This window comes from Thunnus maccoyii, chromosome 10, assembly GCF_910596095.1.
Source record: "Thunnus maccoyii chromosome 10, fThuMac1.1, whole genome shotgun sequence".
Taxonomy (NCBI): domain Eukaryota; kingdom Metazoa; phylum Chordata; class Actinopteri; order Scombriformes; family Scombridae; genus Thunnus; species Thunnus maccoyii.
The window spans coordinates 16,173,925-16,198,146 of NC_056542.1; the positions used below are offsets into that span (position 1 = coordinate 16,173,925).

At 43.0% G+C, this 24,222-nt stretch overlaps 2 protein-coding genes across 4 annotated transcripts; both read left to right on the top strand.

Moving 5' to 3' along the window:
* The first annotated feature begins 635 nt into the window (after nucleotides 1-635).
* Nucleotides 636-22,516, top strand: shc1 (SHC (Src homology 2 domain containing) transforming protein 1). 3 transcript variants are annotated; one of them, XM_042424949.1, is made up of 14 exons: nucleotides 636-886; nucleotides 5,366-5,410; nucleotides 12,603-12,767; nucleotides 13,021-13,091; nucleotides 13,632-13,695; nucleotides 14,702-14,821; nucleotides 16,061-16,114; nucleotides 16,494-16,545; nucleotides 17,359-17,485; nucleotides 17,582-17,729; nucleotides 18,027-18,084; nucleotides 18,459-18,575; nucleotides 19,140-19,396; nucleotides 19,524-21,331. In XM_042424949.1, exons 2-14 carry the CDS (start codon nucleotides 5,399-5,401, stop codon nucleotides 19,650-19,652), a joined length of 1,374 nt encoding a protein of 457 aa, XP_042280883.1. In that variant the 5' UTR covers nucleotides 636-886; nucleotides 5,366-5,398; the 3' UTR covers nucleotides 19,653-21,331. The 3 variants fall into 3 exon arrangements, with proteins under 3 accessions (XP_042280883.1, XP_042280885.1, XP_042280882.1); XM_042424951.1 differs by lacking the exon at nucleotides 5,366-5,410 and having other exon boundaries at nucleotides 19,524-21,330; XM_042424948.1 differs by lacking the exons at nucleotides 636-886; nucleotides 5,366-5,410 and having other exon boundaries at nucleotides 11,118-12,767; nucleotides 19,524-22,516.
* Nucleotides 22,517-22,598: 82 nt separating this feature from the next.
* On the top strand, nucleotides 22,599-23,718 carry LOC121906220 (lens epithelial protein). Its single transcript, XM_042424954.1, has one exon. It carries the CDS (start codon nucleotides 23,087-23,089, stop codon nucleotides 23,279-23,281), a length of 195 nt encoding a protein of 64 aa, XP_042280888.1. The 5' UTR covers nucleotides 22,599-23,086; the 3' UTR covers nucleotides 23,282-23,718.
* The last annotated feature ends 504 nt before the right edge of the window (nucleotides 23,719-24,222 follow it).

Consider the following 24,222-nt stretch of genomic DNA (forward strand, 5'->3'; position numbering starts at 1 on the left):
ATCAGTCAGAGGGACCAAACGTGTACTTTTACATATTTACTAGTCCATTTTACGGCTAATACTTATGTACTTTTACTTAAGTAGGAGTTTTTCATGTGAGACTTTTATTTGTAATGGAGTATTTTTCTATTGCTGTATTGGTACTTTTAATAAAGTAAAGGATCTGAATGCTTCCTCCACCACTGGTGACTATTACAAGCAAGTCACACAGTTTGAAACACAGTTCTGTATACTTTACAAATAGCCCAATATTTTAAAAATGTGAAATCCTATAGTTGATCAGTGCAATATACCCAATAACCTACTTCAGGGTTCCTAGTAGATCAAATTAGAACAAAATCGAAATTAAGATGACGATAATAGTTTACAGAAGGGATTTTTCATTTGGAAAACTACAGGCAGACATGGTCTTTCGGTAGCTAAGGAGTAAAAACAAAACTTAACTTGTTCGCATGTGGTATTTATTTAAGGTAAATTCATTGCTAAAGTTTTTGGCTTGCAATCTGGGATTTCTACATTTGCGTAATCCGCAGTGAATAGGCCAGGTGCAAAACAGGGTCACACACACACTAACCACACACACACAAACACACACACAAACACACACACATCCGCGGCCAGATGACGTTGCCATTTGTTCGCGGAAGTGGCTTCTGTCGTGACCGTGGAGGGGGGAGGCAGGGGGAGGAGGAAGGGAAGGAAAGGGAGAGGAAAGAAGAAGTTTAGACACATCTCTTTATGAAGTTAACTTAAACTGTAAGGCGGCGGGCGGATAAAAAAAAACATCGACACTCTCTCACGTTAGGTGAAATTTAAGCTGAACTTTGTACAGTTACAGCTTGGTGGGCAGGGGGAGCAACTCGACGGAAAGGGAGGAAGAGAGCTGGTAAGTTTTGCTCGTCAAAGTTGACCACACTTTTTTGGACTGTGCGTGCTGTGCGTCAGTGTCTACCACCGTCGGTGTACATATCAAAACTTTGAGGAAATGTTTGACCCACTCTCTTAGTGGTGTCCGTTGGGAAGCATCGTTCTGCCTTTGTATAGCCGTGTTATTAGGCTATATTTGGACGATACAGAGTAGCCTGCCGGGTGATTAAGGGGAACAGTGTTCCCCTTAACAGTGTTCCCCTTAATCACACACTAGCTTAACTTGTATTCGCCTTCGCGCTGTCAAAGAAGTTAGGTTATTTGAGTTTAGAGTTTCAGTAGCTTCCAGTTAAGCCACACTGAAGAATTACAGTCACTGTGAAGCACTATAGTTTAGTTCAAAATAGGCAATGATGAGAAGTCAACTGAGTGGCCCCAAGCTTGTGTCTTTTCAGCAAATGAATACATAAAAGATCACTGAAATGCCTTTTGGTTATATTCTATATTAGACGCAGCAATACTCTCAAATTGAGTTAGAGCTGAAATGATTAGTTGATTAATCATTTAGTTGATCTACAGAAAATTAATCTGCTGCTACTTTGGTAATCAATTCATTGTGTGCGACACTTGTCATGCAAAACTGGCAGACGTCTTCTGGTCCCACCTTCTGGCATTTTCAGCTTGTCTTTTTCTGATATGATACTACCCTGAACGTCTTTGCGTCTTGGACTGTTGGTGGGACTAAACAAGCAATTGCTTTAAAAGAATTGTGATGGATACACTGTTCTATTGCATTTTATGAACAAAATATGCATTTTATGAACAACATATAGATTAATTGAGGAAATAGTTGGCAGATTAATCTCTAAATTTGCAGCCATAAATTAAGTGTTTGAGTCTAAAATCTGTACTAAAATGGTCCCGGTAGTCTCGAGAGTTGAGCTGAAACTCTTCAGGTTGTAGTGAGTTGTCAGTGAGATAAGCCATAGGACCTATCACAGCATGCACGCTCAAATCTGCTCAGTCACACAGTAAACTGGCGGTTATGGTCCACTATTTCCTCTGTGTCAAGCGTATCCATGGAGACCTATCAGCAAAACACACCCAAGATGTGTTTAATCAGGGTCACTGTGACAGAGTGAAAGTTCACCATGAAGGAGTGAAGGACAGACAGACTATTATGGACACAGACTCAAGGGTATGTGGGATGATTGAGGCGACTGAAAGCAGTAGGTTCGGTTCTCTTATCAGGGTCAGCCACACCGCTCAGGCCAGCAGCCCCTGACATGATATATGGCGAAGTTATCTCCGCTGATGAAATGGAAGGGGAAGAGAGGGTCCAATCAACACCTGATCCAAAAAATGGTAGATTCAGACATGTCAGGAGCCAGTCAAACAAGACCCGTGCACGCACACACACACACACACAAACAAGGACAAAAACAACACAAACAGAGGGACAGTCCAAGACACAATCTGTCAGTCAAAGCGGAGCATCTCAGCCACTCTATCACAGCATTGGCACAATCCAAAATCCGCTCGATTAAAATTGGATCTGTCCAATTCTGCTCAAACCAAATCAATCAGCAGTGAAAGCTGAGGTCCTGATTGACGGGCCAGCGTGACACCTGTGATTGTTACAGCTTCACTTTGACAGGTGTGCATGCTCGTGCACGCAGACATACACACAGTCACTCCAATAAGCTTTGATTTTTTCTTTTTTTGTAAGTAGGGAATGCTAGTGCTGAAATTAGCCTCAAATTAGTGCTACTTGAAACTTTGACATTGATGAAACACAGTGGTGAGGAACTAAGCTGCGGTAAACATGTTAAGACTGTAAATCTCCACATCAACAGGCCATAATGCTATTTTGTGTGCGTGTCTCTCCGTGTGAGGATGTTTGTCTGTGTCTGACGTGTTTGTGTTTGTGAGACTTTTGTCTGTCGGTGTTGGTTTTATTTGCTTGTGTGTTTCCATCTGGTGTGTATGTGTCCTGGTAACAAACTGTATGAGTTTGTTTTTGAGGTCATAGCATGTGGTTGTCCGTCTCTACCTCTACACAATGGGACTGAGCCTCAGCTGTGTTTCCTCCTGCGCTGCTCAGTCGAGTGCAACATGCTCAATGTTCACTACATTGTGTCAACCACAATTTGATTATAATCTTTTTTCCTGTGTGATGTGTAAAATAAGTGAGTGCAGCTTGAGTGTTATTTACATAAACAGGACTGTACTCACACAGTTGATTGATACGGTACTATTGCCTTTTGACACGTGCATTAGTATGATTCTCTTGTGCAATGTACATTATGAGGCTTTATCATGGCCAATATCTCTTTATGCAGATAGCTGAGATTGCATAGTCACCTCCTTTTGCAGGCTTCTCCACTTTTCTTGGTTATGTGTTTGGGTGTGAGATTGAAGTTGCTCCTCTGGCAAGCAGGGTCACTTTAGGTGGACAGGTCTGGAGCAGGTTAAATTCTCATTTCCTGGTTAGTCCTTGGCTTTTATCACCAGTTTAAAGCTCTAGATTGTTCCCTGTAGTGATTTCTGGGAATAATAAATCACCCATAAGATAATTAACACGCCCAAGACTGCTTGGCAGATGCAGAGCATTGCAACAGTTTTAAGAGGAGAAAAGCACTTTAATATAATGCTTCACTTAAAATTGGACAAAAATCAGTTAAAGTGATAAAAATCGATGTTGTCATTTGAGCAGCTGAAAAAACATTGACTTGGAAACATTTTTGCTAAAACAAAATGATTCTGCATGATGTACTTATATCAGATAACACAACCTAAATAGTTGAAGTAGTACGGTTATACAGTAAAAAAAACTATTGAATCAACTATTAGATGGATTGAAATGTGTTTGCAGAGCAAGGACTTGGAAATACTTGTGCCTCTCACCTATTTTTACAGCTGAAATGTTATATTCTTTCATGACAGATGTCTCCTCATGCAGGAACAGGTCTTGAGTTTATGTTCACCTCAACTTGTTAACAAAGATTCTGGTTAAGTAGACAAGGAAGATGTATTATTTAAATTTGGTGTCATTGCAATACCTGAGTTTTGCTATTTTAAGGAATATAAACTCTTTTTTTCCAACACTTTTTTATTCAATTAACCTCTCACACTCTTCTCTTCCTCAAGCACGACAGCATTTAATGTAGTCTTACTGTAAACCAATCAGCCAAACAAGAACTTGAACTACAGCTGTATAAAATTGGCAAAGTCATGACTTCATCCAAGAAATACCTGATCAACGAATATGTAAACAAAACCTGATAAAGCATTTCAAACATTTGGCACTTGACATTTATTGAAACTCGAGGCGAACACGTTTTAGTATTTGAAGTATTTAGGGTAGTTAGGTGGACTGGGAACTTAGGTGAAGAAATAACACTGTTTATGAAAAAAACGACAGTTGAAACTAGGGGGAAGTTGAGGCAGAGAGTGACAGAGGGAAGGGAATGATGGAAGGAGTGTGGTTAGAGGGGGTTGGTGGAGGGGGTTGGCACAACCCAAAATAGCCAGCTCACATGTTTGCTGTGTGCGTGGTGAGCCATGAAACCAGCAGAAAGGCCTCCTGCTGAATGCCTTGCTAATCTAATGTTCACTCCCACCACTAATTTTTGAAAATTTGATTGCCATTTGGCTGTCCGCATATATGTGTGTGTTTGCACGTCTCTGCCAATCGGAGAGGCTTTGCCTTGTTCAGTCACGCTCCCTCCCACTATTCCCTCTGAGCTCATCATCTTCATCATCATCATCTTTGTCTTACTTGTCTCCATAATTTGAACTGATGTTAGACAGGGTTTAGCAGTCACTAGGCCCGTTTACTCATCCGTGCTCGTTTTTTTTGGCCTAGTGTGAGTGAGGCGGGTCAAATCAGATTACATACGTACACACACACTCTCACACTCACACTCACACTCACACTCACACATACAATATAAGAGCAGACAGCAGATGTGGCCCTGCAGCGTGTGCATTAGATCCAGAGCTCTGTCTCGGTCCGTCTGACTGTTTCATCTAATAAATACTGAGCTGTAGCTTCCACACAGTGTTATTCCATCCACTGCATGCTTAGCAACAAACTCGCGTTTGGGCAAGCTGAGACACAAACATCCTACACATGCGGTCCTTTCAGTTAATTCCTTTCATTCCAAAGTGTGTGTTTCAACATGCACACTGGATTATTGCTTTTCTCTTTTTCACTCTTGCTCTTTCTTGCTCTGACTCTCTGTTACTTTCTCAACCTCACTCTGTCTCTGTCTAATGTCAATGTTGTGTCTCTCTGTGCTTGATCAACCGGGCCATTTATATCAAGGAAGGTCCCATGACCCTCTCCACAGCTGATCCAGGGAGCAATGCATGCTGGGAGTCAAGAAGCTGCAAGGGCGGCATTGGAGCACGCTGTGATTGGCTCCTTGAGGATTTTTTGTGTGTGTTTGTGTGTGTGTGTATTGTGTGCTGATGTGCACTTTGGTGTTTTTAGGGCTACAGACTCACAGGCAGCCTGTGTTGGCCAATGGAATATGTGGTAAGACATTCAAATGATACAACCACCTAATCGAAAACACACCGTGACACGGTGGCAAAGGGGTTGCTTCTTCAAACCACAATGTAATGTTAATAAAAAGGTCAAACCTCTCATGTCTGATATGTAAATCGGTTGTAGCAGTGGCATTTTAACATGACTGAGAGCTTTAAAGGACAGATTAAAGTAGGTAAACTCTCCTAGAAATAATCATTTGGCCCACTTCTCTTAATGAGGGTTAAAAACTGATCTTGTGTTTAATAGATTGATGTAAATTTAGGGCTGCATGATTAATCATCATTTCATCATCAACCATTTTTCTTTATTTTCAATGTGTTACAATTCAACTTCATTCTAGTGTAATTTTATTATAGTTTGAGACTTTGAATTGAAAAAGAGGAGCTTTGTTTGAACCATTAAGATTGGCTTCTCAGAAGCAGAAAACAGGGGCGTTATTCAACAGATTTTGAACCAAGTGCAGTCTCATAAGGAGCAATACTGTACGATACATCACATTGTTTCACCCCTTACAGTCATTTGAAAAAACAAACTATTTTTACTGTATGTTTGGCATCTTTGTCTCTTTTAAAAGTTCTCCCTGGCAGCACGCAGTAAGTTTCAATATAGCTGGTATGGCAGTGTTCTACAATTATCTAAAACTGGCAACTGAAGTCATGCATGATTAATTGTGCAGCCCAATGTACATACATTCATTGTGGTTTGAGTGAGTTATAGTTAACTGCACTCAGAAGCCAGTGTATTACATAGAGCTAGCTAAAATGAATGCAGTCCAATACAACTGCCCTGCAATACACCCTACCTTTATGGCGGTTTAAATGTTTTAGAGAGGTGCTGACTCAACTTTATGGTCATTTCGGAGGCTGTAGATTGTGATGCTGAATTGAATTGTATTGCATTATGGTCAAATACTGAGCATTATAAGCCTCATTAAAGAAGGCTGCCTTATTAGACTGCTTTCAATTAGGTAGGAGTACTTAATAAACTGGCTACTGAGTCTTTTGAATATCAATTCAGGGTAGCACAAGAAAAAACTCACACATTGAAACATATACTGTTTTAAAAAAACCACAAGATTATCTTCCTGTCAACCCCAAGCCACAGTGTGTCGTGTGTTTGACTGGTTATAGGCATGGTGCGGGCTTCAGGTGGAGGGTGGGGGCTGTCTTCGCCAATCATATCACTGTGTGGTGTAAGGTGACGGCTATCATCCTGACTGACACTGTAGTACTCTGCAGTTCTCTTGATTTTCATCCTTCACAGTCCCTGAGGGCACTAGACTAGACTACATGATCACAGTGTAGTGGTCAAACGTAGTACTGCAGGGACAATATGTTGGGGTGTCATTTGAGGACTCCTTGCTTTCCACTCTGTCGGTTCCTGTGCAACTGTATGGGTGGTTTCCTCCGCTTTCCGCAACACTGCCTTCTCTTTAGATGCGCTTGAATGTCGGGAGCAATCTTTGGGATCTCTGCTTTCTGTCTGCCTTTACAGAATCACTCAGTTGTTATTGTGCTTGCCTGGTAATAACCTGTCCTTTCTCCCTAGAGAGCTCTAGCCATGTAGTAACAAACGGAATATTTATTGTGTGAAAACCAGTCGATTTTCTCTCTCTTTTTTTTTAATCTGTCCACTTTCATCAAGGTTATATAGAGTGACCTTATATCACACTCTGCACAGCCCATAGAGGGAGGGTGAACATCGCCATCCACTCTCCTTCTCTCCCTCTTTCACTCTGTTTCTCAGGTTACCAAACATAAGGGAGGAGCCTTGAATAGCCAACATGGACACCCCCCCCCCCCTCCCTACTTATACCCCCTCCTCCTCCTTTTCCTCCCTTATTCCACATCTCCATCTCCCCTTGGAGTGTGTGCATTAATGTGCAGGAGCGCAGCATCTTGCTGTGCATACACATGTACACTGCTTAACTGAGGCTGCAGAGAGGAGGTGGGGGGAAGGGGAGGAAACAGGAAGGAGGTAGGATGGGTGAAAAAGAGGTGGGGAGGGCAGAGGCAACAGCCCTGTGTATGTGTGTGTGTATGAGATAGAGAGAGAGAGAGAGAGAGAGAGAGAGAGAGAGAGACGGTAAGAGAGAGAATGGGAGGCAGCATCACCCACCCAGACTGGGAGGAGGGGAGGACAGACAGCGTGCTCGTCCCTCACACAGAGGTGGAAGGAAAGTGGGAATGAGAGACAGACGTGAGGGGAGAAGAGGAGCACAATGAAGTAGTGCCATTGTCCATCCTGGCAGCTCTGCCATTTCACCATCTGCTGAGAGAGAGAGAAAGAGAGAGAGACAGAGGAGGAAAGAGAAGAGTAAAGGAGATGAGGCAGCCAAACAGAGGAGAGGATAGATGGAGAGGAGCTGCCGGCAGTGACTTTGTGAATTAATCGAGCGGAAGAGCGGCTCAGAGGAGAAGCACGTTTTTCAGGGAGTGGACGGACGGAGAGCCAGAAAGAGGAAGGAGAGGACGGATGACCGGACAGTCTGTGGCTGTTTAAACATTAATATGGTTCTCATGTGAATATGGAGCCCAGCTTTAGATGAATCACCATGGATTATCAACTGTATGCTTTTTAAACCAAAAAAAGGGAACTATTAATGTTTTACCATTCATTAAAAACTCTTTGGGAAATTGATTAGACTCACTTTATACAGGACAGTTCAAAATACTTTTTTTTTTCTTTTTTGGAAATATAGACTCTCTTTGTGACTTATGATTTTCTATTCTCTATGAGCATAGGATCTACTCTGCAGGATGTTATACAATCATTATCTTTGTTAGCTGCTGCACAGAATATTCAGGTTGTTTTTATGCAAGTTTTTTAAACAACAGTGTTTTAGAAGTAAATGGTTATTGTAGTTGTGTTATTTCTACTGTTAGAAAATTAGAAAAAGTGATTGTTTTTCTTTGAAATAATATCAGACATAGTTGGAGTCAGTGCATGCAGCCGACATGGGATGTCAACATTGATTGGGTTTTATGGCTGGCGCGACGCCGGTTAAACTTTGATCATTTCCAGAAACCTATTGATCTTTCTAGGAGTCTGTAGTTTTTTTTCTTCCTGTTAGATGAGAAAAAGATCTAATGTGAAGTCTTTGATGCGGCAACTAACTGCTGCCATGTGATTTTTGACAAAGCAGTTAGCTCTTTGTCTGAAGGTTTCCACCGTTGTCGGGACTTCTCGGTGTATATATCCTCCACAGGCATCTCTTTTTAATGTCTGTTGCCATAGCAACAGGCGGCAGCTGCAGACAGAACAAGATGTAAAGTTCTTTTATCCTTGTCTTATCTTTTAAAACTGGTGCTGCTCCATTTGGTAATTGTATATACTTAGTAGATAAGAAGCAGAAGACTGGGTTAGTCCATTACTGTGTGCAGTTTTTAGAGTTTCTTTCTTAGACGATTTTATTTTTTCTTTACCAGACGTTCTTTGTCTATGTGGAGCTCAGCAGTCTCCCAGAATCAGGGTTGTTTCAGGTCCTCTGTCTACCCCTCCTTATCCTGTCTTGTGTGAGTCAGCTTAGCCCTGTTTGTCCTGATCTCACCTTAATCAACAACAACTACCATCTTCATCAGTCAAGCTGATGTGCCATTATCAGGAGTGACTTGATGAATTAGATTATGGTACTGGTTCCACTTGTACATATCACTCTGTGCAGCTGCTTGGCCCTCAGGCCACTAATCACTGATTATTAGGTGTGCTATGTTTGTGACAGCTAGTTCCTTTTACTGTCTGTGTAGGTGACTCAGGATTTCTCCTCATGTAGAGGGTCATCTCCTCTGCAGTCACCTGACCTACACTGTGTTCTGTGCACTAAAACATCCTCGGGCAGGACGAGAGTTAACTCTGCTTGTAGAGTGTTTCAGCACCCCTATATATGAGAACGCACCTGTGCTTTTCCTCTCTAGTGTTAATAAGTCCATTTATGTTGGATCTTTTGCCTTTTTTTGAGTGCTGATTCCTTCACTGGATTAATCTCTGGTTTTATTAGGGGTGTGATAGTCTGTTTTGTTTGTTCTGGTTTGATTATCCAAATACTGGGTGTCTTTTGTGACTTTTCCGGCCATACTTCTTTACAGCTTTCTGGAGATCATCCCAGCCAGCCTGGCAGTGCATGAGTGTGACTGGATCCTCCATGGTGCTTTTTGGCCAAGACCAGATGGATGACTAGCTAGAATTGCTAGACAATCCCTCCGTGGTGCTAGACTGGTGTAGGCGACTGTTCCTTTGCCATGCATCCAGCGCCCACTACAAGCTGGCGCGCTGTACTTCAGACACAGTTAAGTTCTGAAATGTTAGCGTGTGGAAAAATCAGCTTTTTCACTTGGCGTCACTGAAACATTGGTGCCAAATTCACAACCTTGTGTAAGTGATCTAGGCAAGGTGTTTGCAAACCTTTCTCTCCTTTGAGGGAGTAAAGGTCAAGAGATTGTAAATATAACTAGTGCCTCAACAGCACTGAGGTGTAGGCCGGCTAGCCAGCTTGCTGCAGGACTGTAGGTGTAGCCTTGCCTCTTATTGAGGTCAAACCGCTGCAGACAGTTTTGTGTGTTTGGCATTTGGTTGTGAGAGACTGTTAATGTAAACAGACTGTTGTTTTCCTTTGAGGTTGGACTATGCAGAATATGAGGTATAATGTGGTGTCTGTGCAGTAGTTAGTAATAGAACTGAGAGCTGACCCGCTGCTTGATAAGCCCAACCTTAGATAAGGAAGCAGTTCCAGAATATAACACTTGGCTTGTTCATATCACACGAGACTGTGTCAACACTCTTCTCTCAGGTAACTGACTATAATCTGGGCTTGCTGTTTGAACTAGGTAGTAATAAAGTATCAGGGCGAGAGCAGTTGGGCACAGAGAGGTCAGTATAACAACAGAGAGCAGTTTTAATCGAGCATTTCAAGTTGGGCGAGAGAGTTCACGTTGAGCTCTGATGAGCCTCCAGCACCATTCAGGGAACCCTGGGTTGGGAGTTCAAATCAGCCCAATCAGTTCTCATTACCATCACAACAAGCCCACCGGTAGTCGTCATCAGCCAGTGACCTACATTCTCCAGTGTTACATCACCACCGTGCTACTGCAGTGTGTGTCACTGTACCAGACACAGACAACATCTCAGACTCAACATACCACTTTCTAATGGTGCTCCAGAAAAAAAAAACATCCTAACCTAGGTGGCCAGTATTAGGGAACACTCATGAACCGAGGCAGCCTCACTTGTTTTAGCCATATCAGGAACTTCAGTCAGGAACGGGCCCAACTCTGCCGGCCCAGTCTTAAGTACTAACTTTTTTGGTTCTCTTTTCTACTGGTGTCTAAATAGGTGACCATGCCTAGCCTCTAGCCATCCCTAATCTTGAGGTAAGAGAGGCAGAAAGACAGGGCTCACCATTAATATATTAGACAGAGGGACTGTTAAACAGGACAGCCTGGAGAACGGGCGAGCAGACGAGGGAGGGGGCGAGGGGGAGCGAGAGATCATCTGGAAGAGGAGAGAGGAAGTGGTGGCGCGGGAGAGGGCGGAGGCGTTAGAGAGACAGAGGTTGGCGGAGTATATTGTGTGGAGGAAGAGAGAGGGCTTCCAGGAGAAGAGAGGAGACAGAGAGAAGGGAGAAAAGAGTGCAGAGAGAGGGAAGGAGGCCGGGCAAGAAGTAATCTGGAAGAAAAGAGAAGAAGAAGAGGAAGAAGCGGGGAGAGAGAGAGTGAGGGCCATTCAGAGAGGACATGAAACCATTTGGAGGAAGAGAGAGAGGGAGTGAAAGAAGAATTGAAAGATCTGAGAAAACGATGCACCTGAAAAGTAGATGTTGAAGAAAGCGTGCTGAGTTGGAGACTAGCCATACATACATTAGTAAGCCTCCTCTCTCTTCTTAAGCAGTTTTTGGGCTTCATTGAGCTCTGCAGGTGCTTGCTGTAGTATCGACCTATTGGAGCTGTGTATTGTGTGTGTGTTGCTGCCGTGTTAGTGCACGCGTCCCCCTTGCGATCCCCTCGTTGGCTGCTAATAGGATTTTTATGGGCCTGTGTCAAGCAGGATAGAGCTGCCGAGGGGAGGTGCTTCACACATGCACACATGTGCGTACACCAACACACACATACAGACGCAATTTAAGAAGCTGCCTCACGCGTGTGTAAACACACCACGTACAAGTGCGCACCCCTCAGAGCAGTAACACACACTTGCGAGGGGCCGTTGAGAGACAATCACTTGTGTTGATTCTCCATGGTGCTGGCGACAGCTGGATAACTGGCCTTCACTGAGAGGCTATTAAGTTGGGACAAGATACTCACAGATATTGTTTTACATTATGGCAAAAACACTACTCAAAGATGAACTCTTGGAGCATGTCATCATCAGTCTCTGGGAACACAATGAACATTGAAGTAGATTTAAAAAGTGAACTGATGACAACATGATCTACACTGGTGCACTATATACAAACTTTTTTCATCTGCATTCTACCATTAACTGGGACACCCCACTTTTCCTCTGCGCCTTCTCTCATTCTGCTTTCCTTGTGGATAAAGCCGTTTTTAAAGCAGTTTCGTTTTGGCTGCCTGGTAACGAGTGGAGGACAGACAACCAGACAGATGGATGCAGCTCTTATGCTGAGGGAGACAGACAGATGGCTGTGTGTCCTTTCAGAGAGAAACTGTGAATACTGAAACAAAGAGACTTTGATTGAATCACTAGAGCCTGTGTGGACTTGCGCGGATATAAAAACTGACACTGCAGATTCATTATGGAGCTTGTCCCAAAAACCAAGTACACCCACTTTCGGAGTGAATCGCTGAGCTCAACCGATGAAACAAACTCCAATCCTTCATCGTTCCCTCCCTCCAGTCCTGCCACCCCCCTCACTCCCTCCCCTGGTTTACCTTCTTCTCTCTCCTCCTCGTCTCTCACTCCCATCTTGCCCCCCTCTTCTCCCCGCCCGGCTGAGAACAGCCCCACCACCCTCTGCTCCTTCTTCCCCAGGATGGGATCCCTTCGTCTGGGTGTCTCTGCCACTCTTCTCCCAGGACTCAAGGCCTCAAGCAGGCCGCAGCAGCCTCAGGCCCCTGTTGAGTCCTCTGGGGACGACAGGAGCAGTTCTGGCTCCTCCCCTCCGCCTCACCACCCGGTTCCCCCTCTAACCGCTCCTTCTCCCCCTCCCCGACCTCCTCTACAGGACATGAACCGGCTGGGAGTGGCGTCCAGGAGGGCACGGGTGGAAGGAGGGCAGCTGGGAGGAGATGAGTGGACGCGCCATGGCTCCTTTGTCAACAAGCCCACCCGTGGCTGGCTGCACTCCGACAACGTGGTCAGCACCACCGGTGTTTCCTACACTGTACGGGTAAGTGACTAGCACACACTCACTAACCCTTAACTTAAAATATATAATTACAAATCTTTCTCTCAACTTCCAAGTCAGGTTCTCTCTCTACAAACAGCCTTCTTTTACATGCTTTCAGAATCTAACACAGAAATGAGGAAAGGACTCTGTTGCTTTCTTCCTCTGTTGCCCATATTGTGTTCCGTCTGTCCAATGGGACTGCAATGTAGGAAATGTCGGATGCTAATGTGTGGCCTTCCTGTTTCCTGTGTAGTACATGGGTTGCGTGGAGGTGCTGCAGTCCATGCGAGCGTTGGACTTCAACACCAGAACTCAGGTCACCAGGTGAGACCACGCACTGCTCATCTGCTGCTGGCTTACAGTTTTTCTCTGAACTCATTTCTCGTTTGTGCATGTGGGGGCGAGAAGGTAAAAGTGTGGTTAGATTTTCAGAAATGTTGGCCACATACACTCACATGCACCACTCGCCTCACGTACGTTTCTTTGTCTGTTTGCTCGTTTTCTGTGCCGTTTCCTTTCTCATTTGCTTGCTTGCTTGTTTCTTGCTGTGTTAATGCCTGACTGTGTCTGCGCCCATATGTGCGCGTGTGTGTGTGTGTGTGTGTGTGTGTGTGTGTGTGTGTGTATATATGCATGTCTGCTGCTCTCTCAGCCCCTAAATTAGAATGTTCTGGAATCCTGGTGGTTTCCTTCTGGTTTCCTTAGTGATTTTTGTCTCTGTGGCAAGGACGAATCCAGTTGCCAGGGACGATAAATTCAATCACCCATTGCTAGACTTCATTTAATCCACATAATTGTGAATACAGGAAGGTGTGAGGGTTAATGACGTGCTGTTGCAACACTTGTATGTTGGTAATGTTTCAGGGAGGCTATCTCGGTGGTGTGCGAGGCAGTGCCCGGAGCAAAAGGAGCACAGCGCAGGAGAAAGGTACACAGCACGCACACCAGCACACACCCTTACAGGACATTATTTATTTATACGGCTTAAGTGGGCGGCAGTGGTAAAGGGTTTTCTGGATGAGAGCTAGATTTAGCGTGATTGTCCACTCTGTGGTCAGTTGGCTATTCAGATCCTCACACACTCTCTCACGCACGCATACACACATCTTGATTTAGGCTGATTGTACACTTCTGTGGTTAGCGGGCTACTCGCAGGTAATTACCAATCACTCTCTGGTCTCTCTCTCTCCTTCCTTCTTGTCACAAGGGAGGCTGGAGAGGTGGAGTGGTAGGTTGCGCGGAGCCAGTTTTAGGCCAAAGAAGCACTAAGGATTAGCAGTCATGGCTGCCAGTCTGCTGCTTCAAAGACTGTGTCTCTGTGCACAGTATTCCTGTAAAACTAAAAACATCCACCCAAACAGTCCATAAAACAGGTGGCTAAATCCAGCAGCGCACTCCCATAGCAGGGTTTGACCAAGGAATGTCTGGCAATGCAGCACACCAGGCAAAATACAGTTAAACTAAAATATGTTAAACTAGACTAGTCTCTCTAATTTGGCTGGACTGAGGTTAATATGGCTGAGCATGTGCATCCTGTCCTGATGCAGCATACTCCAATTATTTTGAAGCAGATATGGATGAAAGCCATGAGAACAGGAGGAGGATTGGGATAAACGGGCTGGCACAGTACTGCTGGCGTGGTCCGTGTGATGCTCATGGTCAAGCCTACAGTATGTGAACTGTCCTGTCTACTCACCATTGGTCACAGTTGGCCTTGTAGACAGGATCACTTTCACAATTGCAGCTGTTCTCTCACTCCCACACACACAGGCATTTCCACACATACACCCACAGGCTCATGCACAGGCATGGAGCACTCAGTAGACTATTGTGCCCTGTTGAAGTTAAAAAAAAAAAAAAAAAAAGCCCTGTAGTTTTCCGTTTCTGCACCTTGTTTGTTTACTACTCTTAGACCGCATCCCTCTCCTCCACAGCCTTCGTCTCGCTGTCTGACGTCTATTCTGGGGAAGAGTAACCTACAGTTTGCTGGCATGACAATCAGCCTCACCATTTCGACCAGCAGCCTCAACCTGCTGGCCGCCGACTGCAAACAGGTGAGACAGGAACCAGTTTCAGAGAAAATCTTATGGTGTTTGCTAGATTTTTCCCTGATAGCCAGACATTTGGTTGTGAGTCAGAGATACATCTGATTGTTACAGCTCTCTGTTGTTGCCAGAGGATTGTCTGGTACCTAGAGTGCTCTTAGTCTGTACAGTTTACTGAAGCACAGTAAACCCAGAGATTTCTCTGTTTGAGGGATTTTGTGTGGTTTTAAGGATTCTACAGACTCAATTTTTAAAGACAAACTTAATAGAATTGTAAATGCTTTCATTTGTATTACACCTACTTCATTGTATATTCATTTGTCTTTGAAAGCCTGTGTCAATATCTAAACTGAATTATTGTTGTTATCTATTATTATGTCTACTAACCTGAATTACAGTATCTGCCCAGAGTTAGTTTGATTGAAAAATACAAAAAAATGATGCCCACTCCTTTCACACACTAAGAAATTATGTAAACTGATTTTAGTGAAATGGTTGCACCTAAATAAAAATGTAGTTTAAAATTTTATTGTGGAACCAAGAAAATATCTTTTATGAACTACAAACTTACTTCTTATTTCTTGTGATTTGGTCATCAGCAAAGTCCGTGTTGTTACCTTTTGGGACATTCAGGGGATGCCAGGATAAATTTAGAGCCACTCCGGTTTGTTTGCCTCATTTACTCTGGATACTGCACAAATCCCTCTTAACCATCGTCTTCATTCCTGCATCGCCACAGGGCATCATGTGATCCTCCTCCTAGACCTCTAATGAGTTAATAGCTACTGAATGATGTTTGTTTCTTTGGGGAGATGGTATACAGTAGTGCAGCACATACACATTAACACGCAGCACAAAGAAACATGCCATGCAGCGCGTATACCCATTCACAAATACAGACCACACATTGTGCAGGGGAGCATTAGCAAGTGTTGATGCTGTTATTGATCCAACATGGACTGTTAAAAAGGTGTTCCATCCACTGGTCCCTACTTAGTTTTTATCTCTGCTGCAGTTGATGGCACTCAATGGAGGAAAAAGCACTTTTCTCAGTAATGATTCCACATTTGTCTCTCCATCCACATGCTTTCATCTCACTTCCCACATACTTCATGTCACCCACATTCTCTCTCTCTCTCTCTCTCTCTCTTGTTCTCTCTCCCTCTCTCTCTCTCTCTCTCTCTCTCTCTCTCTCTCTCTCTCTCTCTCTCTCTCTCTGCCTTTTCCTTTCTTTCTTTTTCTCCACAGATAATCGCCAATCATCACATGCAGTCCATCTCCTTCGCTTCTGGTGGAGACCCAGTGAGTCACCCAACCCTCTCTCTCTCTCTCTCTCAGCCTGAATATCTCTCTGGCCTTTTTCCATCTTTCTTCAGCCTGCATATCCTTCCTTCCTGTCTTCTGTCATTGTCTATTCTTATAAATACCACTCACTCCATTGCTGCCTTGCCTGGTTTGCAGTCCTTCTCTTCCAAGCTTGATCTCATTACTTCCTGTCATCTCTCTTTCAGCTCAGTGTATGTTTTTTAACTTCTGTTACGACTTAAAGACTGCAGCTTCTTCTCTCTTTCTTTTTTTCCTCTTCTCAGCCTTTCTATCCTAAACCTGCCCTTCATTTTTTCCTCCTATCGATTTTTCCCCTTCCCCTCCTCCCCTAACTGTCTTACCCTGTCTCCCTCAGGATACGGCTGAGTACGTAGCATATGTGGCCAAAGACCCAGTCAACCAGAGAGGTGAGCAGAAACAACAAAATGACACCTTAACTCAGGCAACATCCGTCAATTCATAAACACTTAAAAAAAAGTTTTATTTAAGTGATGCTGAATTTTCTCATTGTTCATTTCATAGAACTGATATAGATCTAAATATTGCTTTGTCAGTTCCTCCTTTTGTACATAAGTCACACATTCACTCTCTACATTCACTCTCAATACACAGAGAACCAGGTCTCGAGATTTCCCTTTCAGAAAATGCTGTAAATAAATCCGAACAAGCAATTTTATTGAAATATAAATGAATCCTATTAAATAAATGAAATGGCTCTATTCATTTTTTATTCCCTCTCAAATCAGGATACACGGCCCACTTGAGCTCAGACATTACAGACCCAGTGTGCAGAGCGAAGGAAGAAACAGTACATTTACCACTAAATAGGCATAAGAAGTAACAGAACTGTTTGAATGTTTTGGCAGGATCTACTTTTTTCATGCTTATGCACTAAATATGCGGACATGCGGCTTGATTTTCCATGTAATGGAGGAAAAAAAGCAAAATTTATTGGTTTTGCACTCACAGAGCGAATCTATGAGCTTATATCGTGTACATTAAGGATCTAGCAATATTAAACAACGCTTTAGATATAATTCAACATGTTCTAAATGTAGGTGACATACACTCACACGTCTTGTGTCATGACTGTACTATTGCTGAAAATGCACATATTTTTCTACTGTGCTTGCATATATTTGTCTAGCTCAGTGCATATTTCATTTGAGAACATGTTGCTGCAGTTATCCTATTAGTCATTTGTTCCTCCTCTCTTGCAGCATGTCATATCTTGGAGTGTTCAGAGGGTTTAGCCCAGGAAGTCATCAGCACTATCGGCCAGGCCTTCGAACTGCGTTTTAAACAGTACCTGAAGAACCCCCCCAAACTTGTCACACCTCATGACAGGTAAAACTATGCATGTCTCCACTCACATGAGCCCAAAACATGAGTTACTGTTTGTATTTCGTCCCCTCTAACATTTCTCTCACCACTGCTCTCCAGAATGGCGCCATTTGATGGCTCTGCATGGGAGGAGGAGGATGATGAGGCTGCCCCACCTCCTGATGTCCCTTACTATAATAATTTCCCTGGAAAACAGCCTCCCCCTGGTGGACTTGTTGACATGAGGACCCGCCCAGGAGCCACACTGGTGAGACAGTGCACGTAATCACACCAGGAAGAGGAGATTTACTTATACACATGATTCAACACATCCAGACACTGGTGGTTACACAGTTAAGAGATCAGATCAGATTAAGAGCTCAGTAAATTATCAGGAAACTGTAACTCAGCTGGAATTGCGCAAATCACGACTGACCTTCCGAACCCTTTTAACTGGCCAGACTCAACCTTTGCCGGAACAGAGGGAAATTATTTTTGTAGACATACTTGTGTGTGTGTGTGTGGCAGTGACTCATTATTTGTTTATATGCTTCTGTTTTTGCAGCCTTACGGACAGTCAGGTCAGAATGACATTCACAAGCATCCTCTGCCGCCTCTGCCAGGTGATCTGTCTCTACTCAATTGTCTGCTTCTCTCTCTATCTGTCATTCACTGTTAATCAGGAGCAAGGGATGAACCAAACTTATCATTTAGACACAAAATGGAGAGATTAAGTAACTTGTTTTGTTGGAAGTAATAGCAACAATAAATTTTCAAATTTCTATTTATACATTGGTTTGTGTAACAAAATAAAACGAGTCCTTGAGGACAGTACCACAATACAAAAATCTAGGACATTTTTCAACCCTGTTATGTCATTTTCCCCATCTCTTGTGTTTCTTGTCTTGACTTGTCATAGCTGGTTAAAATTCCAGCTTTTTAGGAAATTTAAGGGTGTGCCAAGATTACTGATATCTGTTTGTTTGTTTGCTTTCAGTGGGTGCCAAAGATGGGGGACGGGAACTGTTTGATGACCCTTCATATGTCAATGTGGATAAACCCCGACCCCCAGTTGCAGCCAATGGAAACGCTCACAGAGATGCTTTTGACATGAGTAAGTGCCCCAACTTTGGTGGGAATGTCATTAATTAGGGGAACTGTCAACTAAAAAAAACACTGACTAACTTTCTAGGAAACTGAGTCACTTGAAAAAATAATAACTGTAACTAAAATACCAGTAATTAAAATGTGCTGTTTTCACCATGAGAAGAGAAAAAGGGTTAATCATTGTCTAGCACTTGCTCTTGTTGAGCAGAGTAAATGTACTGTACATTCTATATGACTGCCTAATTGAAGAATGGTTCTGCCCACAGAAGGCAGCCCTGGAGGAAGATAAGGGAATTAGAGTGGCTTTGTGCATTACAGGGGCATTTTATGTAACATGATTGGTTGAATGCGTAAAGCTTTTCACATTAAAGACGTCATCCACTATCAGTGTATAGCACACAACTGTCAGAGACTATGTGGTTCATTTTGACAATGTCCAATCATGTTTTGTTCTAAATAGGAATTCAGACAATAGTAAATAACAAAACCTATATGAGCATGCATTTGAGGATTTCAACAGAGAAATACTATATTATATATATACATTATGTGTTTTCTTTTTTTTTTAAAGAGCCATTCGATGATGCTCTGGGGGTTTCTGGGCATGGTGGCCCAAGCTCAATGACAGCAGCACCCCCTCTGGTGGAGCAGTTGCAGTGTGAGGCCTGGTTCCATGGTAGCTTAAGTCGCAGGGAAGCAGAGAGGCTGCTGACCCGCGATGGAGACTTCCTGGTGCGGGAGTCTGGGACTACGCCCGGGCAGTATGTCCTCACAGGACAGCAGGGGGGTCAGCCCAAACACCTGCTACTAGTCGACCCGGAAGGAGTGGTGAGTGAGATCATGAGGGAAAGAGAGATAACAAAGCGGGGGGAGAAGCATTTTTTTGTAGTTTTAACACCTGTTTGTATATGTTTAGGTAGTTAAATTTACCTCCATTTTTTTTTTTGTCTCTCAGGTTCGTACAAAAGACCATCGGTTTGAAAGTGTGAGTCACCTGATCAGTTACCACATGGACAACAGACTCCCCATCGTATCGGCCGGTAGCGAAGTGTGTCTGCAACAGCCAGTAGAGCGCAGGGTCTGACGTTAAACGCAAATGAAAATACTCCACCAAATATACACACACCCATACAGAAATGCAACACATCTGTCAAACACACCTTCATATGCTACAATACACAACGCAACACTACACTTAACACATATACACACACACACACACACATCCACAGGAATACATATGCACACCATCAAATCATAGCAAAGAAAGCCAAAAAATTGAAAAAATCACCAGTTTCTCTGCAAAATCACTCACTTGCTGCTGTTGCCACATATTCCTGTCCTTTCTGAAAGCCAAACTGTGAACTGCAGTCCCTCCTCGACCCCACCAACCATCAGGCCATCCCATCCCTCCACAACGGAGAAGCACTGCTGCAATTTCTCAAACAGCCTACTGTGAACCAGGGAGGAGCCCTTTGCTTATTTCAGGACGGGGCAGAAAACAAATGCAATTTTTTTTAAAAGAAAAAAAAACAACAACCTTAACATGCGATTATGAAAAAAAAAAAAAAAAACATGAACTCTTTACTAATACTTGGAATCATGTACAAAAAATTGTGGAAATGAAGAGCGGAAAAGGGGCATCAATGGGACGTGCATTCGAGCATACGTCCTTAAATTAGGGGAAGTGATTTCCCTCCTCTGACTGTTGCTGGAGCATATTAGGCAAAACACAAACTGGAAGGCAATTGTTCTTTGATTCAGAGACTGAACCAGGCTCAAACATAAACTCTCCCTTCAGGTGTGACTGGAGCCCCTCAGTAGCAAACCTGACTTTGAGATCATTCTGCCTGGTGAATATGCATTAACTTGTTTGCTTCCAATCTAACCCGGAGGGCCAGCATACCCCCAACCACTCCCCTCTTAAAGACTTTTGAACTTTGACCCCTGGAGTGATACCTGGTGATGAGAAAAGCCTGTATGCAAACCTGGGACTGCTATGCCAATGACCATCATTTATGTTCTCCTTCTTCTTCTTCTTTTTTTTTTTAACGCAGGTTTCTGTAGTTAATCTTTGGACTCATTACTTATCGGACATTATGAGTTCAGGAGGGTCTATACAGCTGTATCTCCCTAATCCCTCTGCAAACACAGATACACATACACCTTGACACCACACAGTCTGCACCACCTGTCATGCCAAAGAACATGAACTTGGTTGCTAACAGTAGAGGAAACCATGCCGATTATCAACAGTTACCATCTTGTGTGCATTGGGAGGTAGTTTTAGATAAAAGGAAACTTTTATTACAAATGGGTCTGTTTTAGAGGGGAGAAAAATCTTTTGTTATTGTGCCTGAACACATCATCAAAAAGGAGATTTCAAAGTAAACTCTGTAATGATGTCACCCACAAACACAATAACTAGTACATTGTGAGAAGCATAGACCAAATCATTTGGACCTATCGCTTTTCTTTAGTATGTGTTTGCATTGACAATCTATGGGCCATATCTACTTATTAGATATTTTGACGGAAAGTAAACAAGCGTAATTCAAGGAGACCCCCTTTAAACAGTGGCCAATGAGAAATGTTGAACAGTCTAAGCAATGAATTTCCCTCTGCAAAAAATGATGCAAAGTGCATCGCAGTGACTGGTTAAGTAGTTTTAGTGTATTGTGATGTTGCTTTATTCTTAATCACTTGAGGGAATAATGTCCTTTTCTAAAACCTTGAATCAAATGAAGTGGGTTGGGGGGGCGGGCAACTGAACATAAAGATATAAGTGTTTTTGGAGGATTGCTATTAACTATAAGATGTTAAGCCAAATGTTGCTCCTCCATGTACTGTTTTCACAAATGTTTGAGGACATGGAGGGAGAAGCTCACACTATCGTTTCCTCTTCCTCCTCCCTCAGTTCATGATGTTGTTTTTTTAATATCTTTTTGATCGTGCCTTGTTTCTTCAATGCAGTCACGTCACTTCAATGCAGTCACCTTATGTACTTAATTCAAATGTAGTCAGCTACAGGAGAATCCTACACAAGCCTCTCAGTTAAACAAAGACTCTGCAAAAATGACACTTCAATCAACACACACAAACAGATCCAGTGATGGCAATCTCCTCTGATGCACATTCTTGCATTCAGCTTAGAGTCACAGATACTTGATGTCACCATTGGGCAGGATATTAACCATGTGTTTGCCATCTGTAAATAACATCAATTTTTTTGACTGGTAAGCTTAGTATCTGAATCCTTGTTTTCATGGTTGTATATTTAAAGACTTATTTGATAAGTGATACAGAGAGGACACCACAGCACTGAGGTAGCTTTTACAGTCAGTTTGTGAGATTGAGGCCAAACTCTAGATATATGAGAAGGGATCTTTCAAGCTAAAGCTTAACTGTCAACTAGTTCTCACACCCTGAAGTGGGCTCATATGTAATCTAACATCCACAAAAACACATAGCAGAGTGGCAGCTGGGTTAGTCAGACACTCACACCCTGGCTGTTCAGGTGTTTGTAGGTCAGAGATAGGAAAAGCAGAGCTTTAAGATCTGCCATTACTGTGTGTGCCTGCGTGTGTGTGTGCCTGCGTGTGTGTGTGCCTGCGTGTGTGTGTGTGTGTGTGTGTGTGTGTGTGTGTGTGTGTGTGCGCGCTGAGACAAACCCACCTGACCCTCTGCATCATTAGTGAACCGTTCCTGTGTTATCATAGTTCATCACAGTTGCCTTTGTTGCATGAAAATCCTTTCAAAAAAATGTGTTTGTTTGGTGGTGGTGATATTGTGGATGATGTTGTACTTTTGAATTTGTGTTTTTAAAAGCCAAAGGTTACTTTCAAACTGCGTGCACAGATATTGATTTATACTTTATATGTTTCTGTTTTAATACTTGTTTTTTGTTTTTAGGGAAACATGTCTGTTTACACCTGTATCTGAAAATATAGATTGCATATATAAATACATATATCATTCATCTCTCTTTGAGTTTGGCTTTTGATATGATAATTTTGCTTTATTACCTTGTTGGATTTATTTTTTTTTACCATCAAAGTTAATCAAGCAAAGTGGTTTTAAAACAAACAAAGCGCAAACTGCTAGAAGGTATGATCAACCACCTGTCCTGAACAAAAAGTGGCACATAGTTACGGTGGTGTATTGGGAGCTGCTGGAACTCTCTTGTTTGTGAATAGGTGGAGCCTTTAACAGTAGGGGGCTGATTCAGGGATTACTAGAGCCTAGGGAGAGACTGTACAACAGAGGGGAACAGAACACAGCAAAGTTAAACAAGGCCTTTAATCAATCAGCTGATGTTTGAAAGCAAAGAAGAGTCGAGAAAAGGCAGGGTGTGAATGATGGCGGCCTGCAGTTTGTATAGGAAGTTATAAGTAGAGGAACTAACTGTGCCAGGAATACGGAGAAGACCTCAGCTGTTCCACAAGCTTAGTCCTGCCTGCCTGCCTGCCTGCCCTGGTTGTTGCCTCCTTCTGATTGCTCCTTTTCCTCACTGGAGCCATGCATCCTCAGCGTCCTCTTCCCCAGGCCATGCCTTCCTCCTCGCTGGGACAGCACCTGCGGGACATAGCAATGGGTCTTGGACGAGGCAAGAACTTCCTGGGAGGAAATTTTGCCTACAGTTTTATCCAGTCGGTGAAAGAGTGTCTCTATTTTCTCCTCTGCTGCTGGTGCATCAAAGAGATCCTGGACTGACATACTGATAGAGTAGATCAAGTGGTCATACATTGATTTTCCTAGTGTCTCCGTTGGCTCCTATAGTGTAATTTTAACCAGCTTTTATTTCATCAGAGATGAAGTGTTTGATCAGCGGTGCTGGCAAAGCATGGGCAAGTATGAGTCTTCTCTCATATGACAACAAACTACCATTGGAGTACAAAGTAATGCAACATTTATGAGACCTACTACAGTTTTGAAGCGGCAATTGCAGTGCAGAACAGGATTACTAAATCATATTTTTGTACAAATTAACCAATTTTTCAAATATTTTTATTTCTGTTTTTCAGGTGACTATAGGATGCTCTTCTTGGGTTTGCAGGAAACACTTTCACAGTTGCAGATGCTACGCATGCTCATTGTGGGACTGGGTCTGTTCCCTCATTTTAACCTTGCTGATCTGAGATCTGGAGGGATGTGGCACCCCTGATTGTGAAGTTCACTGTACAGCAACACAAACTGTTGTGATAATAAAGGATTTAATGAATAGAAAAAAGATACCTTTATGTCTGTATTTTTGTTTGTTTTGATTGAACCTGTACTTAACATATACCGTACAGCTAAAAAAGAGAAGACAATCATTTGATTTAGGTGCCGAAATATGCTTTTATGTGCCTATGAGGAGAATTTAAGGCCCGTATTTACTTAATTAGATGACGTTTTCCAGCTGCCCTATATTGGACAGGAATATAGTCAACCAAAATATCCGCATCAACCTGGAATCATCCAAAACTCATGGACTACCAACGTTAAAATGCCGGAGGCTGCTGGTGTCACAGACTTCAAACTCAACCTATGTAAAAATGTATGCTTTAAGCTAAATACGCTCCATCACCTGCGTGTGTCAATCAACTTGGAAGTTTTTACCAGTGAAGTGGTGTGACGCCGCATTGCTATTGGTCGAGCTGGAGGACAAGAGG

Excerpts from the sequence above, each read along its gene's own strand:
- shc1 (XM_042424948.1), top strand. The coding sequence starts at position 12,174 with ATGGAGCTTGTCCCAAAAACCAAGTACACCCACTTTCGGAGTGAATCG. Across the intron at positions 12,768-13,020 it reads GTGTTTCCTACACTGTACGG|TACATGGGTTGCGTGGAGGT; the intron begins GTAAGTGACTAG and ends TTTCCTGTGTAG. Across the intron at positions 13,092-13,631 it reads ACCAGAACTCAGGTCACCAG|GGAGGCTATCTCGGTGGTGT; the intron begins GTGAGACCACGC and ends GTAATGTTTCAG.
- LOC121906220 (XM_042424954.1), top strand. The coding sequence starts at position 23,087 with ATGCATCCTCAGCGTCCTCTTCCCCAGGCCATGCCTTCCTCCTCGCTG.